The sequence below is a fragment of the Schistocerca nitens genome, chromosome 2, assembly GCF_023898315.1.
Source record: "Schistocerca nitens isolate TAMUIC-IGC-003100 chromosome 2, iqSchNite1.1, whole genome shotgun sequence".
NCBI classification, from domain to species: Eukaryota; Metazoa; Arthropoda; class Insecta; order Orthoptera; family Acrididae; genus Schistocerca; species Schistocerca nitens.
In genome coordinates, this window is record NC_064615.1 from 731,498,602 (window position 1) to 731,520,123 (window position 21,522).

Sequence of the window (21,522 nt, forward strand, 5' to 3'; positions counted from 1 at the left end):
CCTCGTTGCAGCCACCAGCTGAGCGGTGTCCCGCGTGTTTGCTGAAAGTTCCCCACCCTCAACCTGTTACACTCCCCCTCCCCACCCCTCCTCCCTCCCGGAGCCCCCTGGCCGCCTGAATGGGCGGCTGCTGGCTGGGCAGAGCGCCGCGGCGCGCCGTTATAAATACAGCGGCCGCCGACATGGCCACGCCGACGCCGACGTCGCCCATCAAGAGCGTCTTCACCGGCGTCCAGTCGCAGGCCTCCAGGTAACACCGTCCACTGGCTGTGACTTGACGCGTGAGTTCCTAGGGTCGGCTCTGTTACACAAAGTAATTCAGTGACAGCAACTCCAGAATAGTGACAATGTGTAATTTTTTTTTTCTCTCCATATTTCCTTCTCGCGTTTAATGACGCCTAGTCATTTGACAGTTGAACTTGTAGTCCGTTTCGTCAGACCCGGAATTATACCCGACCAAAAGGGATCAGATGTCTTAACTGTTTGTGGTACAATACGAAGTTTTTTTTAATACCAACAAATATACTGCGGCAATTTCCTCTCTTTGCTTCACTAGGTATCAATCTTCAGTAGTTCCAGATGAGAATGCAGTGTACTCCACATGCCTCAAAAACTTGCCCCTCTGCCCCAAACTCTAATATTACTTCTGCCCACTCCAAATGGAGGGTATTTCAGCAGCTTCCAATCAGCTAGTTGCTTTGTTCTTTCTGATCATAGTGTGATGTAAAAATTTTATATTTGAATGGAATGCCTGTTTCTATTTATTAAAAGAACCGAGAGATTGACCACTGACTGTACTGACAATGGAATGCATTGATATGTGTGTGATACTGCTGTTCTGTTTTTTTTTTTTTTTTTTTTAAATAAACTGCCCAAACCGTAAATATAATGTCAATTATAGGCAGTCGGGAGCATCCGGTAGCTCACGCAGTGCCTGTGTTGGGGGGTGCGTCATGGTACACGTGCATCGTAATGTTCGGAGAGCTCTGTTCTGTCTTTCGTCAAACCCCCTCTGTGCCTTGTGTATGCACTTCCCACTTGCACCAGCACCCACCAATAAACATTTCTACACAAGTGAGAAAACCATAATTCTTTTACCCACAGAGTTTCCAGATATTTTCACGTGTATTTAATTACAAACTTCTGAATTATGCAGGAAAAATAATGAGTCTTCAGCCACATACTCACTGCCTGTTCTGTTTTATGCAGTGATGCGTGGCCAGTTCAAGGCCCAAGTTACACGAGCCACTATTTAGAGCACCAGAGATATCACAACTGTAAAATTTCTGTATAAGACATGAGTTATTAGCAAAAACCGACAAGTGAAATTGTAAGAGTGATGAGAGAGGAGGAAGGGTACCAAGTAAGTGGTCTATGTGATAAAATGTTCTCGAACCTAACCTGACAATATGCTGTATGGAAACTTTAATACAGCTTCCACAGTTATCTCACCTTGAGAAAACTGAATAACTGCACCTCCATAAATTTTCTCTCTTCCACTGGGAAATTGGGTAAATTAATCTACACTTTACATGGGTCTGACCTCATCCTTGGTATATGATAGGAACACACACCAAACCCCCGTCCAGCCACCCAAATGTGTGTGTACATTGTACCACTTTCTCTGTTCTAAAGATAGAAGGTGTAGGTTATATGACATTTCTTTTTACTTTGCTTGTGTTACCTTGTTATAGCTATGCAGGGTTCATTATTTTATTTTGGTACTCTCTTCTGCAGTGATAGCCATGTGGCTACTGGTTAATAGTGGGTTCAGCACACAAAAACAGTTTCTAGTGTCGGCCAGTTGCAATTGCTCAATGTCTCTCTCGTTGGAGACTCTTTTTATTTAAAATAAAATCTTTGGAAATGAGTCAGCAGCTATTGGTTGCTTGTGTTTATGCCCAGACATTAGACGTATGACAAATGAAACGACGAGATATGCTTAGTTGTAGGTAACGCAAACAGGTGTCTTCTCGCCAGTTGGATGCAAAAGATACTATAACGTATACTGGAATATAGTTAATGGAGGAGGCACCTACAACTGGATTGCCAGTGAGGGTAGAAGTGTGTACATATGAAACAGGTTAATGCAAATAACAGCATTTTATATTGTAGGGGAAAGTAACAGAAATGTTGTAAAATGTTAAGTGTGAACTTATGAAGGAATATACTTACTGCCACAAAAAAATTATGTATCAAATTTTAAAACTTAGCTCTTAAGAATAAATGTCCCTCACGAGCAGATGTTTTTTGTCTTCTTGGGTGAAGGTTGCCAAGAGGAGGAAAAACCTAATTAGAAAATTATATATGTAAAAATGAAAATTACTATTCTCACCATTGTTAAAGTCCAGATATGAAAAATTTTCCAAATGGAGACACATTGGTTTACATAACTTCTGTCAACAGGTGTAAATGCAACTGAAAACTGCTCGTAGGTTCTAATTTGTGAAGCATTTACTTACACGTGTTACATTAAGCCTTGATTCATATACATCATATATAAGTTGTAGTTATGGCCTAACCAATGTTACAAAAGGCAAGTCTGTATTGTTGTTGTTCAATGAAAATTTTGTTTTGTTGCTGCAGGTGGTTCAGACACATATCTGAGGCAGCGGAGGCGTATAAGACGAGGGATGGCAAGGGGCGCCGACCCGAGCCACCACCAGCTGCTTCCAGTGGGCCACCTGATGCAGAAGGTGCTGATGCAACCAAAGAGTAAGTGTGAATATCCCAGATGTCTCCAAAGCAGTATTGTTGAAATACCTATGCTTCCTTGGTGTGTTGTTTTGCCAGGAATCTTAACCAATCTTGTAAAGATACATTTACTATTAATTTTTATAACTGACAAGCATAGGTGGTTTCACCTTATTGGATGATTTCCAAAAGAGCAGTTGTGACTAAATTCAGATTATGACTGTGTGTAAAAACAGAAGAGACAGAACACATTCAGTACTGAAGAATAGTTACAGTAATTAAGACAAAAAGAAATATATGTGAAGATACCACCATGTTATGTAGATGCGTTAAATACCAGTATTTTAGCTGATGACAGCATGGACAATTGTAAGTAAACATATCTCTAACTTGAAGCCATTTTTAATTGGTGTCTTGGACTTGAAATACATTTTGAAAATGTTTCAGAGCACACCAGTGACCTTTCATAGCTAGATAAGTACTAAAAGAACTTTATGTAATTGTAATGTCACTGCCAATATTTTGTTGCTGAAAAGATACCAGGTGGTCATCGTGGAGTATACTGGTAACCTGATGCATATATGACGTGGTATTTGACATTGTTTTGGTTGTCTTCTGTCTGAAGACTGCTTACATGCAGCTCACCATGCTTGTAAATCCTATGGAATCTCTGCATAGCTACCACAGCCTACATTGATTTGAGTCTGTGTGGTATATTGTCTCCTCATACAATTTTTACCCTTTACACTTCTTCCATTGCCAAACTGACTATTCCTTAGTGTCTCACGTTCTGTCCTGTTAGCTTGTCCCTTCTTCAAGACAAGTTCAGTATCCCCTCATAAACTGTTTTAATTTTAAACTTTCCTCTATAGCACCACATTTAAAAAGCTTCTAATCCCTTCTTGTATGATTCGCTTATCATATACGTTTTGCTTCCATAAAAGGCTACACTCGAGGCAAATATCTTCAGAAATGAGTTCCTAAAACTTAAGTTCATGTTTGAAGTGACCAAATTTCTTTTTCCCAGCAATGTGCTTCTTGCCATTAGCTAGTTAACGTTTTATATCCTCTCCATTTAAACCACCATCAGTAATATTGGTGCTCAAATGGCAAAACACATATGCTATTACCAAATTTAATTCAGCTGTTTTACTTTTGTTCATTTGCATCTTAAAACTCCTTTCAAAGACACTACCCATGCCACTCAACTGCTCTTCAAAGTCCTCGTGTCTCACAGAATGACACTGTCCCTCAACAAACATAAGTTTTTATTTCTTCTCCATAAATGTAAGTTCACTTTTGAAATTTTGTCTTTGGTCTCCTTTACTGTTTGTTCAATGTACGGGTTGAATGAATAATACTGAGAGAAGATTGGATACAAACTTGTCTCCTTGTCTCTCAAATTCTCAACTACTGCTTCCTTTTCATGTCCTTTGACTCCCATAATAGCAGTCTGGTGTCTCTAGAAGTTGTAGCTCACGTTTGAAGAGAAATTGTGTAATGTTAGTGTTATATTTAGATAGTGTTGTAGCACATTAGCACATGATAACTAGCTGCCACTGACAGAAGTTACTTTAAGAATTGCTCCATACGTTTGTGGCTTGAAAGACGCCTCTTCACAGAGCAAGCCCTGCACTTCTTCAGATCCAGAGAACTCATGATTGACAAAATAACTTTCAGAGGACGAAAATTCGTGCTAGACTAGGACTGAAATAGGGAAACACTGCTTACCCCAAGAAATCACTTCACATGTCTGTCATCTGACTGTGACTTGAGCCCAAACTCACTCCGATTGTCACTGATATTTCCTCTAGTAACTTAAGAGAGCTTGCCAGTGTAGTTTTTGAAAGTAATTGTAAGAAAAATCAGTCCGAGTTCTAGCTGGGCCTGGAGGCATGCTCGCATAGTTTAATGATTAATGCAACTGCTCTTGATTAGCAAAAAAATACAGGTTACTGCTAGTCATACAGAAACTTGTATTTGACACAACATTACTATCTTAATTTTCTCTCTATTGTATCAGTTTTTTTTCCATTTCATGAATTTAAGGGGTGCTTGGAATGTCGTATCCCGCAGTGTTAAATTTCGTGACTTGGCTTTCCTGTATTCCAGGAACAACTGTAGGTGTTGATATGAAACTTCCACAGACTATCAACTGATCAAAAACCAATACACCACCTTTGCCCTTCTGGACCTGATTCATGGTGCAATTACCACAATGCCCAGTGCTCAAACAGTTTATACAGCCATAAACATTCCATCCCAGCAGCAGTTGGCTGTACTGCCTGCTTTACTTTCAACAAATCCTCAGTATTATTTCTAAAGTGCATCCCATGACACTGCTGTAGTTCATGAATCATTCTGTCTGTCAGCCTGCCTCTTATGGATGTACAATCAGAAAGTTTCTTGTCTCTCAAACTTTGTTTAAACTTCCTCAACCTGCTGCCCATCCTCTTCTGGACATGATTAACCGCGCGACTGCTACGGTCGCAGGTTCGAATCCTGCCTTGGGCATGGATGTGTGTGATGTCCTTAGGTTGGTTAGGTTTAAGTAGTTCTAAGTTCTAGGGGACTAATGACCTCAGCAGTTGAGTCCCATAGTGCTCAGAGTCATTTGAACCATTTTTTCTTCTGGACATGACCAACACATTCCAGTTTTGTGATAATCTTCTCACCATAAGCCTGAGCGGCTACTACTCTGTTATATACTTTTGAGTCTCCATGTAAGAACTTGGTGTAACTCACTCCCCTTTCGTTCACAGGTAGACTAAAAGTTTCAATAGCTGCAGAGGCCTCCATACCACCAGTTGTTCCTTCATAATTTCTGTCGCAGATATGCCCTTCTTCAGTCCCTGATTTACACTTAAAACAATGTTTGGTTAAAAATCTGGAAATCTATTACCTTTCCAGTATCCACATTGGTCACTGTAGCAACAGAATTCGTAGAACTGTAGCCGCACTTCTGCCAAGTGCCATCAAAAGCTACTGGTATAGCAGTTGTACCATCATTTATTTCAATAGCTCCATTTTCAGCACACTTCATTGGCTCACATGCAACAGATTCCACAGCAGCTCCAATAAATCCTGCATGGTTGTCAATTTTACAAGGTGGGTGTGGCATACTCATCACGGCATACATTGTTTGTGCTGCAGTGTGTCCTTTGCCAATAGCTCTCCATCCATAAAACCACTTTACATTTGCTTCAAAATAATTATCTTTACATTTATCAGAATTCTACAATGAATGATTATATTTACAACTGACGCAATTAATGATAAGTTTCTTGGCTAATCCATTTGATATCTCACTGTCTTCATGTAAACTAACTGGCCCTCCACATATTTTACAACACACACACACATTCATCTAACACCCTTGTTAGGATGTGTAAACCTATCAGAATATAACCTAACTTACCATTTACATCAATTTTGTTTTGAGAAAACTCTGTATTACAACATTTTCTTGTAATCTTCAAAGCACTAATGAGTGTTTCTCTAGATACTGAAGAGATTGCCTGTATTTCATTGTCTGTAACTTCACACGCCACATGTTGAACACAATGTTTCCATTTATTCGAAAATATATTACCATGAAACCCATGTTTCTTAAAAATAATTGGTTTCACATCATACTTATTTTTTGAGAGATTTACCAATCTGTTAGTCACTTTTCCTCGGAAAAACATTTGCACTTAGACATACAATGCATGTTTATACTATGAAACAATATGATACTGTTTTTGACTGTGCTACCAATACAAACATGTAATTTAACCTTTATAACACAGCAATCCACAGTCTTCTATTTAAAAGTTACCGATTTTATTAGATCTTGAAGTAATGCATGTAAAAATTTTAAATTTTCAACTGGTGTAGATTATATTTTAAAAAATAAAATAAAATACTTCCCATGTGAGTTTATAAGTGATATGATCATTTTATTTGGAAAATTGCAAATTTCAAAATTAGGTAAAAATCCGAAAAACTGAAAAAATTCTTTTCTGTTATGGAACTTCCCGTAAAGTATTTGCATATGTAAATGGCCTGGCTTATTCTGCATTGTGCTTACTGCAAACGCCGTGCGGATTATCACTGTTTCCTCTCAATGTCATACACGCAGCATAAGTAGTTAACGAAGCTCTACATGTTAACAGAAACAATTTGTGCTAGGAAATTGGCCTTGCCTTTGATCCAGGCTATTGAGTTCCTAAAATCCATCAGAAGCAGCATCTTTGCTTGACCTGAGAGTAGTTCATTTTAATGTTCATTGAAAGCAGATCACAGAACTTCTACATAAATGGTACATATGGTGCAAATGTTTCATTACAAACCTCTGTACTGCACTGTTACAGAAATGATGAAAGCTTGTCAGATAGTACTAAAGATGCAGAAGCTGTTGGTCAGTCAGCAACTGCAGCCACTTCCACTAGTGAATCGGAAGGTGCCACAGCAGCGGCTCCAACCCAGCAGCCTGCTGGTGCACAAGCTGCGTCACCTTCTGCATCGCCCGGTGCAGAACTGGACCCACAAGCTGCCCTCTCCAGGAAGATGGGTATGTATGCACTTCAGCTACATAAATATGGCTAATTCACTTAAGGAGACTCTGGTTTGAGCGAAGCCTGTAGAGATGGTTGCTAACATCTTGTATTTATTGTGTACGAAATATTAATTACAGAAAACTGCAGAATGTGATTGTGTTACTTTGAGTGGGATGGAAAAAGAAGACTTCAGAGTATTTTGTTTACTGCCAGATGACAAAGTTCTAAATGTCTCTTTTTAGCTGACACTTTTACTTTGAATAATCTTTAAAGCTGTTGCATTCACTCTTTTGGCACACTTTGTATACAAATAATAATAATTCCAGAAGGTAACAGCCATTAGCTGATAATTATTTTCTGTAACCATTTCAGTGTACAGTGTCCATTTATTGGCAAAAAATGTGAAAGTAGAGCAAGCCATACACCAGAGGCCTTTGCAAGACATGGCATAATACCATTGCTGTTGCAGTAAAAGCTTTTTTTTTCCAATTAAACCTTAATATTGTGTATATGATGCACCTATGTAACATATTGGCCTCTCTTTCACTGTATATTTGTGTGCTTCATTAATACAGTATAATACCACTAACACATTTTTAACGTACAACATATGAAAACATACTGATTCAGTAATGTTTTATGCTTATGAAAGTCAGACTTTTATTTAATTGTTCACTGGTTTTTGCAACTTAGTTTTTGTGTCATAGTCCTGGACATCACTTCAACATAATGTTTCAGCAAAATATTCTTATTCGACGATCACCTTTGCAGGCATGTCTTAGTTGTATACTGGCATGCAATTTCTTAAAGTCCCCTAGAGTTTCCTAGCTAAAGAATTCGGTTGGAATTCAATTCAAGCTGTGCTTGCTGTTAATCTAAGTGGCCTTTGTAACCCAGTCTACGGGAATGGTAGGATGATTCCTTTAAGCAGGCTGCATGAAGTAGTTGGAAGGCATCCCACCCAAAATTAAAACTGTTTTGCATCTGACAACATGGCTGAGAAAGGTCACACATTTACAATAATAAGAAAGTTCTTAATGAGAATTGCTGTATTAACATTGTTTTAAATGTTATTCTTTCTTAAATCAAAATGCCACACACAGTCTGGCGTGCAGTTATATTGCCGATAGCTTGTTACCAGTTCCTGTTGCAAGTGCTTTGTTCCTGAAAATTTCATTTTTATTATTTGTATCGTGCTGTTTTCATTTATACATCTGTTGAGAGCAGCTTTGGTATTACCTAGAGCTTATCGATAGGACCTGCACTGTGCTCCAAAGTAAACTTTTTGCAGTTTATGTTCTGATTGTCTTCCATTTTGTAGTGTCAGAAAAGACAACTTCCTTCTACAAACTGGTAATTGCTGGTTAGCTACTGCCATTTGAATGGTTTAAGGTACTTTATTTGTGAATAAAAATAATTGCACTCTCTCTCACGCTGAACGATTCGCAGTTCTTCAGAAGTCGCGCAATTTTTATGTCTCTACATAAACATTTGTTTCAGATTTTGTGCTCTAGAGCTATGGTTATATTTTCATTTCTTTCCTTGGGGCTCACTGCAAGTTGGCTTTTGTTGGTTTAAATGTGCTTTTAACTCTGCTACTAGTTACATTTATTTGTAGTGCTATCCTTATTTCTTCTGCATCTGCGATTTTTCTGATATTGAGTTTCTCATCAGCTGCCAACTGACAGGGTCCTCTCCTTTCCCGTTGACAGTTAAATTAATTGATTCTTTTAAATCATTTCAAGGATCAAAATGCAGTTTTTGTTATTTGTGGGTATTTAAACATGGTTCCTTGTCACTTGCTCCTTGTCCTTCAGCTTTTGTCTTTGTAAACTATTTACTGTCTCATCTGTTATGACATGGGATTTCCATACATCTGCATACTGAGACATGTTCTGTTATTCTTCTCCTGTTAATGCTTGAAAATGTTTGTGTAATGCTTATGTATTAGGATTATTTTAGTAACTGACAAATGATTAACAAAACAAGCATTAAGAAAGAATACTTTTTAAAAGATGAAAGGAAAGAGCTGTAACTCGATTAGGACTGAAAGAAGTGGGAGAATTTGTATCCACTCTCTGGCCATATAATATTTTGGGAAGAAAGATTGCTGCCATGTATGTGTGAGTGTTTTGTCTCTGTGTCGTGCCTTGTCTTTGCATATACGGTATTGGTGGGTGTGCAGGCGAGCGTGGGCCCTCCCCGACTCCAGGTCCGGCCCCTACCATGTCTCCATCACCTGGAGCCATGCGTCGGCGGCATGAACCGGTACGTCTGACAACAGAGGAGAGCCCACTGGTGCAGCCATGTGAGGTCATCGTCTCTCACCGACCAGTCTTAACAGCTGAACCTGTCATCATGCCCATAGGTACATTGTGTTTCCTTTGTTCGTGGACTGTTGTGTTGGCTTCGTTTTGTTGCTGCATCTTTGTGGTGTTGTAATAAGTTGGCAGAGATAGTGTGTGTCTGTCTTCATTCTGTCTTTGAGTCTCGTGCATTTTTCATCTCATTAAGCAGGTAATATTTAATCACTACTTGTGCTTTGTATAAACTTTTTGGGCTTAACTTTTAATGTTTTTTGTGTGGAATGTCTAGAGATCATGGACGACTTGACATGGAATTATGCATGTCATCACAATTAACTTGTATGGTGCTGATACATTAGTTGAGAAGAGGTTCTTGTTTTAATTGCTTCTGTACTAAAAATACTTAGTAGCATAAAAAATGTAAAATGTAAGGAACAACTTCTTTAACTGAAGATTATTAGGGTAATCTTTAATTTCTCAATTTGACTCTTGAGTGTTTATATTGTATGTTGAGAAGAATGAAATAGGTTCAGTTTTGTGAAGATTTAGCATGTGTGTGGTGCCTGTTAGATTTTGAGATGCTCTGATCAATCATGACATGCTCAACGACAGCCCACCAAATTCAGATGCTGCTTTTCCTGCAATCTATGGTTGTAGTCCATGTAATTCATCAAGAGATAATTACTGATATCGTGAACAAACATAAATTCTAATCACCATCCTTCAATAAATTAGAAAAAGTGATGGAAACCTTACGGAAGTAAAAGGATTATTAAGGGATTACAAAGAAAGTGAGGCATAAAAAATTGGCCATAGTTTGGAAATGGATTTCTAATACACCTCAAAAATGCTTGATTTAATTATAGAGTTAAAATCTCAGTTTAGTTTTTGGAAACAGCTAAAAGTTGTACCTGTGGCTGTTTTCAAAAACCTAGTTTTAACAGTCACTTTTGTTATAATCTCAACTTCCCAAACTTGCAAATAAGACTCATCGAATCGAGGGACAGACAAGAAACATACACAGTTTGGCATCTCTTGCATCAAACCTTAAATATTCTCTCTCCGCCAAACATTAAAATTATCCTCAGTGACTTCAGTGCACAACTGAGACAAGAAAGATGGTACGGAGGTTTTATTGGAAGGTGGAAAACTCTCAGGGCTACAGAAATAAGATTTAATCACTACTGTGTAAAGATCAAAATAAAATAAATGCTTTCGGTAAACTTCAAAATAAAAACATTAGAATTTTCACACACCAAATTAATAAAAAAATATATTATACTAGAGGAAATGAGGGGAAGAGCCTGTCAACATCAAATTGCTACAAGGATTGACAATCAAATGAAAACTGATAGTAGAAGAATTAGCACCAATAAATTCGAGGAGAGAATGTGAAAGGTAGGATGAGGCAAACAAATAGCAGTAGAAAGTACACCGAGCATGCGTGAACTGTCAAGCCCAAAAGTAAGAAGAATCAAGTTTAGAACTATTAAAACAAGAGAAGTCCACTCACAGACAAAACATAAACATATTAAAAACACCCACATGAAAGAAGAAAATTGTGGTGAGGAGGAATCTGTCCTTCTCATAACATTGTCATTATTCTATCCTGTATTTTACATTGTTTGAACTAACTTTAACCGACACAGATTCCAAGGTATAGTTTGCGGAATAAATTTCAAAAGCTTTCAAATTGAAAATTAGTCTCTGCTTTGGAGATGAATTATTCCCACTGCTTTTCTGTGTAGCCCTCAAGGACATCATAAAGATTTAGCAAGAAGAAAACCCACCTAAAATAAAATTGGAGCAAAACCCTCAATAAGTACAAACTGCCTGGGGTTTGCACATGATTTACCTCTTTTAGCTCTTGCTGTATTAGTTCATGTTCACATCATCAGTTACCAAAAAATTGCCTATAAAAAATAGGATTAAAAGTATCCTTTGAGAAAACAGGTCATGCCCATGAAAGGTCCATGAAAGGTCTGTGAATAAGTCCAGTCTTTATTAATAATAAAAAACTTTACACAGTGCTACAGTTTAAATACTTCCAAGAAACTGTCAGTTGTAATGTTGGTGAGGAAGAAACACGGATGAATAGAACCAACAAAATGAAAGAGATTCCATTTCTAACTTGGTCAGCATATAATACAAAATACTTGTTGATAGATACTAAGATCCAACACTATAAAATCGAAACTCTGCCAGAAACCACTTATGCTTGTGAAACTCTATTATAAATTGAATATTAAAGAAGAACTGATCAGCTCCTCGAAACTGAAAGGAAAAACCATCAAAACTTCCATAAATACAAGACAAGACATCGAAGGAATCTACAGAATCCTCCAAATGGTTCTCGTTAATCACTAGCACAATGAGGACAACAATCTTTTCTTTCACATCTTGTGACTACAAGAACACTGGACTTTACAATTTGTGACGAGAATTCTTTGAAAGAAGACAGGAGGGCAGTGGATCAGAGGAATTCAGCAAGGACTTAAAGCAATTGGTTGCCAAATATTAGGTGCAGAGAACAAAGATAAAATTGATACGCCTCGTAAGAACCTCAAAATTTCAGCAGAAATGATACTTCGAAGTGCTATAGACATTACAGATCAATTGAGAAAATGACAATTGGAAAGAATGAAATGATACTGGGCGAATGAAAAGAACCACACACTACAACTTTCAGAGAAAAATAGAACATGTAATGACTCGGGTGGTCCATTGTGGCAAATAAAGTTCAGCTTAGCTGCTGCAGTATCCTTAAATTTCCTTTCCCCAGAACTCGCTGTATTAGAAAATGTCTATCTTGTATACTTATTAATTCAGGCAGACAGATTAGAAAATTTTAAAAGGGAAATTGATATATTTAAGTTAGATATAGTAGGAATTGGTGAAGTTCGGTGGCAGGAGGAACAAGACTTCTGGTCAGGTGAATACAGGGTTATAAATACAAAATCAAATAGGGGTAATGCAGGAGTAGGTTTAATAATGAATAAAAAAAATAGGAATGCAATTAAGCTACTATGAACAGCATAATGAAGGCATTATTGTAACCAAGGGAGACATGAAGCCCACGCCTACCATAGTAGTAAAAGTATATATGCCAACTAGCTCCACAGATGAAGAAATTGAAGAAATGTATGATGAGATAAAAGAAATTATTCATATAGTTAATGGAGACGAAAATTTAATAGCCATGGGGGACTGGACTTTGATAGTAGGAAAAGGAAGAGAAGGAAAAGTAGTAGGTGAATATGGCCTTGGGGGTAAGAAATGTGAGGAAGCAGCCTGGTAGAAATTTGCACAGCTAACACTTGGTTCAAGAATCATTAAAGAAGGTTGTATACATGGAAGAAGCCTGTAGACACTGGAAGGTTTCAGATAGATTATATAATGGTAAGACAGAGATTTAGGAACCAGGTTTTAAATTGTGAGATATTTCCGGAGGCAGATATGGATTCTGACCACAATCTATTGGTTATGAACTGTAGATTAAAACTGAAGAAACTGCAAAAAGGCAGGAATTTAAGGAGATGAGGACCAGGATAAACTGGAAGAACCAGGCACTGTAGAGAGCTTCAGAGAGAGCATTATGGAATGATTGACAAGAACGGGGGGGGAAAGAAATACAGTAGAAGAAGAATGGTTAGCTTCGAGAGATGAAATAGTGAAGGCAGCAGAGGATCAAGTAGGCAAAAAGACGAGGGCTAGGAAAAATCCTTGGGTAACAGTAGAGATATTGAATTTAATTGATGAAAGGAGAAAATATAAAACTGCAGTAAATGAAGCAGGCAAAAAGGAATACAAACGTCTCAAAAATGAGATCGACAGGAAGTGCAAAATGGCTAATCAAGGGTGACTAGAAGATAAATGTAAGGATGTAGAGGCATATATCACTATAGGTGCGAGGTAGATACTGCCTACAGGTAAATTAAATAGACCTTTGGAGAAAAGGGAACCATGTGTATGAATATCAGGAGCTCAGATGGAAAACCAGTCCTAAGCAAAGAAGGGAAAGGAGAAAGTTGGAAGGAGTATATGGAGGGTCTATATAAGGGCAATGTACTTGAGGGAAGAGCACGTAGATGAAGATTAAATTGGAGATATTATACTGCATGAAGAATTTGACAGACCACTGAAAGACTTAAGTCAAAAAAGGCCCCGGGAGTAGACAACATTAGAACTGCTAATAGTCTTGGGAAAGCCAGCTATGACAAAACTACCATCCGGCAAGCAAGATATATAAGACAGGCGAAACATCTTCAGACTTCAAGAGGAATAAAGTAATTCCAAAGAAAGCAGTTGGTGACAGGTGTGAAAATTAATGAACTATCAGTTTAATATTCGTAAGTCACAGTTGCAAAATACTGACAAACATTCCTTACAGATGAATGATAAAACTGGTTAAAGCCGACCTTGGGGAAGATCAGTTGGAACACACTAGGCAATGCTGACTGATCCTATGACTTCCATTAGAAGATAGGTGTTAACGAGTCAGGATTGGCGAGAAAGTGAAAGCAGTAGGCACCCACTGAGGTGAAAGAGTTGTTCATTTTTATAAGAGCATTGTTGTTTGATGTAGTAAAGAAAGGCAGGCCTAGAGAGGCTGCCGAAACTGAATGGGCTGCCACCCAAGAGGGCAGGAGAGGGGAACGTCTGGTCGGGTTGGAAGCTGCCAGCAGAAGAGAGCGGACGGCATGTCCGCTCTAGACGGCTGGCAGTTCCACCCCCACATGACCACCTCCAACCCTCCCAATTGGTCGGTCAAATAGTAGACGCGCAGTTCGGTAGCATTACCTCATCAGCAACACGTGAGCTCAGTTGCTGATGGTTCAACACGTGAGTTTCAAAGTGGTTCTGTGCGGTTTTGCAGCATGACTAATCTGCTGCAACTAGCCGCCAGACAGAAGGCACTGACGGACATAAAGTGAAAAACAAAAATCAAATTTTATATTATTAAATCCATTCAGTATCGGCCCCCACTGTACATAGGTTAAGGAAAGCAAACCTATGTTTCTAGTATTTATAGACTTACAGAAAGCTTTTGACAATGTTGAATGGAATACTCTTTCAAATTCTGAAGGTGGCAGGGGTAAAATACAGAGAGTGAAAGTCTATTTACAACTTGTGCAGTAACCATATGGCTGCTATAAGAGTCGAGGGGTATGAAAATGAAGCAGTGGTTGAGAAGGGAGTGAGACAGGGTTCTAACATATCTCCGATGTTATTCAGTCTGTATATTAAGCTAGCAGTAAAGGAAACAAAAGAAAAATTGGGATTAGGTATTAAAATGCATGGAGAAGAAATAAAAATTGTGAGGTTTGCCGACGACATTGTTATTCTGTCAGAGATAGCAAAAGGTCCTGGAAGAGCAGTTGAAATGAATGTACAGTGTCTTGTTAAGAGGATTACAAGATGAACATAAACAAAAGCAAAATGAGGATAATGGAATGTAGTTGAATTAAGTCGGTAGATGTTGAGGGTATTAGATTAGGAAATGAGACATTTCAGTAGATGATTTTTGCTATTTGGTGAGCAAAGTAACTGATGATGGTCGAAGTAGAGGGGATATAAAATGTAGACTGGCAATGGCAAGGAAAGCGTTTCTGAAGAAGAGAAATTTGTTAACATCGAGTATAGATTTAAGTGTCAGGAAGTCATTTCTGAAAGTATTTATATGCAGTGCCATGCATGGAAGTGAAACACGGACGATAACTAGTTTAGACAGAAGAGAATAGAAGCTTTCGAAATGTGGTGCTACAGAGGAAAGCTGAAGATTAGATGGGTAGATTGCATAACTAATGACAAGGTACTGAATAGGATTGGAGAGAAGAGGAATTTGTGGCAAAACCTAACTAAAAGGTAGGACACGTACTGAGGCATCAAGGGATCACCAGTTTAGTATTGGAGGGAAGTGTGGAGGGTAAAAAATCATAGAGGGAGACCGAGAGATGAATACACTAAGTAGATTCAGAAGGGTGTAGGTTGCAGTAGTTATTCAGAGATGAAGAGATGTGCAGAGGATAGAGTAGCATGGAGTGCTGCATCAAACCAGTCTCTGGACTGGAGACGACGATGATGACGACGACAACAACAACAACATGATGTAAACAAGTACTGTGTGTGCCAAACTCTGATCCAATGTAACAGATGGCCTAATGGCTTTAAACCAGATCAGGTTAAATAAATAATAAATAAACAAAAGTTGCTGAGTCACAGATAGGCACAACAGAAAGACTGTCACAATACAAGCTTTCATCCATGAAAGGCCTTTGTCGAACACACACACACACACACACACACACACACACACACACACACACACACACACACACACACACACACACAGCCTCTAGCAGCTGAAGCCACACTGTGAGCAACAGGAGCAGTCAAACAGGTGTGTGTGTGTGTGTGTGTGTGTGTGTGTGTGTGTGTGTGTTCTTTTCAACAAAGGCCTTTGATGGCCGAAAGCTTATACTGTGACAGTCTTCTTGTGCTTATCTGTGACAGTATCTCTGCTATATGGTGAGTAACAACTTTGCTTTTCATAATATTGTTACATTCCAGCCTGGATTTTCCATTGTTTGATAAACAAATAAAATACTGATAGTTGAAATGAGCAGCGTTCATGAAAGTAACGGGACCCAAAAAGAATAGTCCAAAATAATAAAAGTTCAAGGCACCTACAGAACAGTGCCAGAAATGAATGGTGCAAAAAGTTAGGAAGATTGCTAACAGATGCCATATTAAAAAAAAAGCAGCAGCAGTTTTTCTTCTGTTACTCCAAAGGTCAATGTCTGCCGTCTTTTCAAATGGAGGGATAAGAGCAAAAAACAGCATATCTTTCTAGTGTTAAACACAGTTATGGCATGTGAGTTCGAAAAGGGCAGCAGAATAGTCAGTTTCTGGAAAGAGGTTTGTCCCGTTGTGTTACTTCAGCTTAAATAGGACATGCCCCTAAGACAGTGGTGCGTGTGTGAAAGAAATTATTCAAAGAGAGTGTGCACTGGTAAACACAGCATTGACTCGATTTTGAGTACATGAAACAAAAGTGAAACTCTTCAGACTGCAATGTAGGTCATAAAGTTAGTTCTTTTTGTACCTTTCCCACTATAATAGCTACTTATGTGCTAGAAACGTGTGACCTGTGTGTAGTAATACAGTGTGTGGTGGTTTGGAGCACCACTGGAATCAACATTCAATCTTGGATCCAAAATATTCTGAAAAATGAATGCAAATACTACTACCCAAAGGAAGTTTGAGCAACATGAATTGCACCATTCCTCCCCAAAGCAATTAGGCATATCAAGTTTTATGTGGACTATGGATCATACGAATAAAACAAGAATGTTCTGTGGAGATGATTCTCAAAGCAAAAGAACCTTCTCCAAGAAAGTTCTGTTTTCTGTATAAAAAATTCTAAGTATATTCTCTGATGGAGTTCTTTCTCACTATGTCCCCTCCTTCTTGAGAAGGTCCTCGATGTATGCCATCTGCTACATCCTGCACAGAAAATACATGTATTCTTAAATTTCATTAAACTTATGGAAACAGCAAATTGTTCAATGTAAAGCCATGCAACTGGCATCAACACTTTTTGGAAGAGTTGGCTAAATTTTTGTTACGGTTGTATGTGGAGCAACAAATTAGTAAGATGATTAAAGACAGTTTACGAAAATATATTATCTGCTGATACTGATTTTTTAAATGCTTTTATTGAAGTTTAGATGAATACGTTGTGAGACTAAAATTCTTAAGATACATCACTTTTTGATCTACTTCAAAGTAGAACTCTCCCAGAATTCTATCATGTATCAAGTACTTAAGTGGTCACATGTGCAGTTTTTTTTAGAAGTAACAGGTCACTAGGTTTGAAATAAATTGTCACTAGTTTTTCTGATCCAACTACTTACTTCTGACGTAACAAAATATGAGAGTTCTGCTTTGAGGAAACATGGTCAAAAACATCTGAAAAGTCAGTGACATAGTTATCTGGTGTATACGTAAGTCTTCTCTTGAACCAGACTGAAAACTAGGTCTGCTAAATAGCACAAAAATGTTATCATTTTCACTTCATTTGAAAGGTCGCCACTTCTTGTTTCCTGATTTTCGGGAAGGAGGTTCACCAGCCAAATAATGTTCCTTATTGTTACAAGAGTATAAATATCTACAGTTGCTCTCTTCAGTATTTGTTTGGGCTGTGTATCTCGTTCTGCCTTCCAAGCAATGTAAATTCTGCTGTTTTTACTGAAAAACCTTTATCAAACGTAAGCCCAACATAACTTACTCAGCTTTTATTACGCTACAGACTTGTTTCAAAAAGCTGATAGTGTTCTCTGCTTCTGAGGAACTTCTGTAGTTTTTTTCATACAAAATCTGAGGATATTATTTACATTGAGCAACTTTCCCCCTCATTTACTACAGCTGAGAATATTCCCACATGAGGTAGATTCTCAGACTTAGTGTATTCATGTAAACCTGTCAGTGTTCTCCAAAATTCTGAGAATGAGTTAACTATTTTGTTCATATGATCTAATGTCACACCACAGGGGGAAATAATGCAAAAGCCTTTGTTGAAAACTGCCAGGAATTATTGCTTCCTTCACTTATGTGTTTCCCATATTGTGTGTGTGTGCAATTTTGCATGTTGAGATTTAATCATCGAATTCTGTTGATGTTCTGTAAACTTTCATTGGAACTCTGTAGTGGGTGATTTTCCACAGAGGTATATAGATCGTTTTCAATTCTGTGGACTTCCAATATGGATAGGCTCTGATTGCTGCAGTTAGACCTAGTGTCATACACACTTACCAGAATGATAGAATATTAGATCTTGTACAGTACTGTAATCTTCTTAATTCGTATTTTGGGTTTTGACACGTATCTAGTATGAAGCATAAATTTTCCTCATATTTACCGGTGGTGGTGGTGGTGGTGGTGGTGGTGGTGGTGGACGAGAAATAGAACAGGAATTTTTCCAGGGACTTGATGTGCTTTGACTTTGTTTGATAAGTTAGATTTTCAAAAATACATGACATAACCTCTAATTAAAACTGAAGTTCAAGCAAATATTTAGTTTAAGGTATTTTATTAGGTCATCAGTGCTTTCGTTACTATTTACAGAGAAGCTACGCCGGAAGGATGAAGAAATCAGATTAGCACTAGATGAGAAACGGCATTTGGTAGCTGACATTCTCAATATTCCAAAAGAGGAGTTTGACCACATAGCTGAAATGGCTGCAGAACCTGCTGCTCACAAAGAGGGTGCTGAACTAGCACTCGCTGCCATAGCTCAAGGTTTGTCTTGTGTGCTCCATGTAAATTTCTTTAGTTAATGGCCAAATTTTTTTTCTAAAGAGTTCTGCCAACTTATTGTATTGAAGTTTTTGCTTTGTGACATATGTGGAACTTTATCATTTCACTGTGTGTGTGTGTGTGTGTGTGTGTGTGTGTGTGTGTGTCAATTTTAAGAACTAGGCATTATTTTCCACACCAAAATTTTCAGTGTTAAATGTCGGTTAATAAGAGAAGAAATCTTTGATAGTACTTCTGAATTTACACGGAATAATCTAAAGTAACAATTTGTTATTCCAGTAAATCAGCTGACAACAGCACTTAATGAAGCATTGCGAGTAACAGAGGATGAAGTTGTGCGTCGGAGTGGCCGCATTCCCACAATTGCTGCACACAGTGTCCAGGGGCCCGCCACTTCCCTCAGCTCTCTACTTACGCAGATACTTGTTAGTATTAAGCATATCTTAATTGTCTTGCATTTATATGTATATTATCAGTAATATCTCTGTGTGATCCACGAGTAAGGTTCTACAGAGTGTGCACCAGTTTTTAAAAGTTTGTATTATACAAGCAACTTGGTTATTGCGAACGCAATTTTATGATAGATGTTTTAACGTGATTTTAAAAAAAAGTAACGTGTTTCTTCATGGCACCTGTGGAAGGGCCAGTGTGGTATTATACTACTACTACTACTACTACTACTACTACTATTCCAAGTGTCATATTTCATGTAATACCTGTATCTAACATACACAATTCCATTGTTCAAAGTAGTTGATTAAATTTCATATCCAAATCACAAGTAATAAGCGTTCTTTTTCCATCATTTCAGAAATTGGTGAAGGAGCAGGAAGAGGAGAAAGAGAGATTGAGGAGGGAACTACAGAGGTTACGAGAACAAGTGCACGTTATGCACGAAGCTCGACGACGTAAACACAACCACCCAAATGGATCGAACAATCCTGGCAACATTTTGGTACCATTATCACAGCCTGAGAGCTGTGTAACAGTTAGCAGTCACAGCGAGGATGATACTGGTGCGTATATGCGTGAATCACCAATTGAGGTTGCTTTGGGTGACCAGAAGTAGATACCCATTGCCTTTTGCATTGCATGTAGTAAACATTACAGTGTGTGACTTTGTTGAGCTCAGGGAAGCAAAAGAAACAAGCATGTGCATGTATGGGTGTGTCTACATTTTATACTGTAAGCAGAACATAAACTGTTAAAGACTCGTTTAGTCTGCCACAGAGTATGGACAAAGGTACTGATACCTGTATAGCAAACTGCATGAGATAAGGTGAGATGCTCTTTGTTTAAGGTTTATTATGCAGAGTATGAAGTTGTGGTTTATATTATTACACAGGAAGATTACTCATGGCTTTGGTCAGAAAATATTATGGTAAGTGTACAGACAGCTTTCTGATAGTTTGAAATCTCACTTTATTGCACAACATTGTTAAATTTGTGCTAGACTTCATTCTCCAGTTTCAAATGTGCTAATGTACTAAATATATGAAATTGAGGTGCACCACCCTACAATTAAAATTCAAATCATAATTTCAGCTGTTAGGCAGAAGCATAAAGGGCAATTGTTCCATGGAACATAAGCATGGGCATTTTAAAAAGGATATGAAGGGATACAGTGGTGCTGAAAGTCGAATATTATTACTAATAGGGGTGTTTCACAGACAATATCGTGGACTTCTAATTGTTAAGGAAGTTTTATATTTACCTTATTGTCTTGTCAGATGGAGGACCATCTGCTGCTTCAGAGAGATTGATTGATCCCTTAAGACAGAATATTTTGTTGCTTCAGAGATTACATTTCCTGATCATTCTCCTTTTCAATCAAATCAAAGGTGAGATAGCCAAAAGCCAAGTCATAAACATCATAGTGTCTACATTCTTTTTTCCACAATTAACGGGATCACATTAACATTTCATGTCCTTAGTGTTGATACAGTGAGGGAAATCTGCATGATAGGTTCACCGTGCATCCAGTGCATTTCATAGGCTGGAGTCTGTTTAGTTCACAAGCTATGAAATTGGGCTCAATCAAATTCCTTTAGCCTGTTGATTGTTCATGTTTAGATATAATCATTTATTTTGTTAGTAAATAGTTACAAAAGTAGGGATGAGCTAAATTAAGTAAAGTTTATTTGGTTTTTGCACATTTCCTAGTGCAGACTAAAAAATTGTATCACTAATCTTGTAGGGTAGTCATACATTTCCAAACCATTTTATTCACTATAGGTTGGCACAGAATACTTCATATACGCAAACGTGATCAGATCTTTTGAACAGAAGTTCTAAAATCACAATGTCTGTAACGGTTAAATCATAAACTTTCTAAATTGCAACTTTAGTTATATTTAATATGTTACAGTCCTCTTAGATCATGTATGAGTATGTATCAAAATACTTTAGAGCTGATGTCAGTCCTACTGCAGTCTTGATTCCTTCACATTGCAGCCATTGTTCATGGGGGTTTCAGTTAACCTGCTGAAAACTTGATTTTGCTAGTGCTCAAAACACTGGTGATAACTTAAATTTCTTCCCCACATATGGAATGCTGTGACTGTACACATCATTTTGTAGACATTCCCTTTCCCTTAATTATGAATTTGACATAAATTCTTCCATGTAGTTCAAAATCATAATTTTAATTATGATTAAGTGGA

General features: G+C 37.9%; 1 protein-coding gene across 6 annotated transcripts in view; it reads left to right on the forward strand.

The window, feature by feature from the left end:
- The window catches only part of LOC126236933 (rho guanine nucleotide exchange factor 11-like), a 550,831-nt gene that overhangs the window by 510,733 nt on the left and 18,576 nt on the right, over positions 1–21,522 (forward strand). For 5 of the 6 annotated variants that reach the window (XM_049946613.1, XM_049946616.1, XM_049946614.1 and 2 more), the window contains exons 12-17: positions 2,587–2,715; positions 7,050–7,249; positions 9,421–9,603; positions 18,668–18,841; positions 19,139–19,284; positions 19,671–19,875. In XM_049946613.1, coding sequence (XP_049802570.1) covers positions 2,587–2,715; positions 7,050–7,249; positions 9,421–9,603; positions 18,668–18,841; positions 19,139–19,284; positions 19,671–19,875 — 1,037 coding nt within the window. The remainder of the gene's footprint in view (positions 1–2,586; positions 2,716–7,049; positions 7,250–9,420; positions 9,604–18,667; positions 18,842–19,138; positions 19,285–19,670; positions 19,876–21,522) is intronic. The other variant, XM_049946615.1, reaches the window with a different exon arrangement.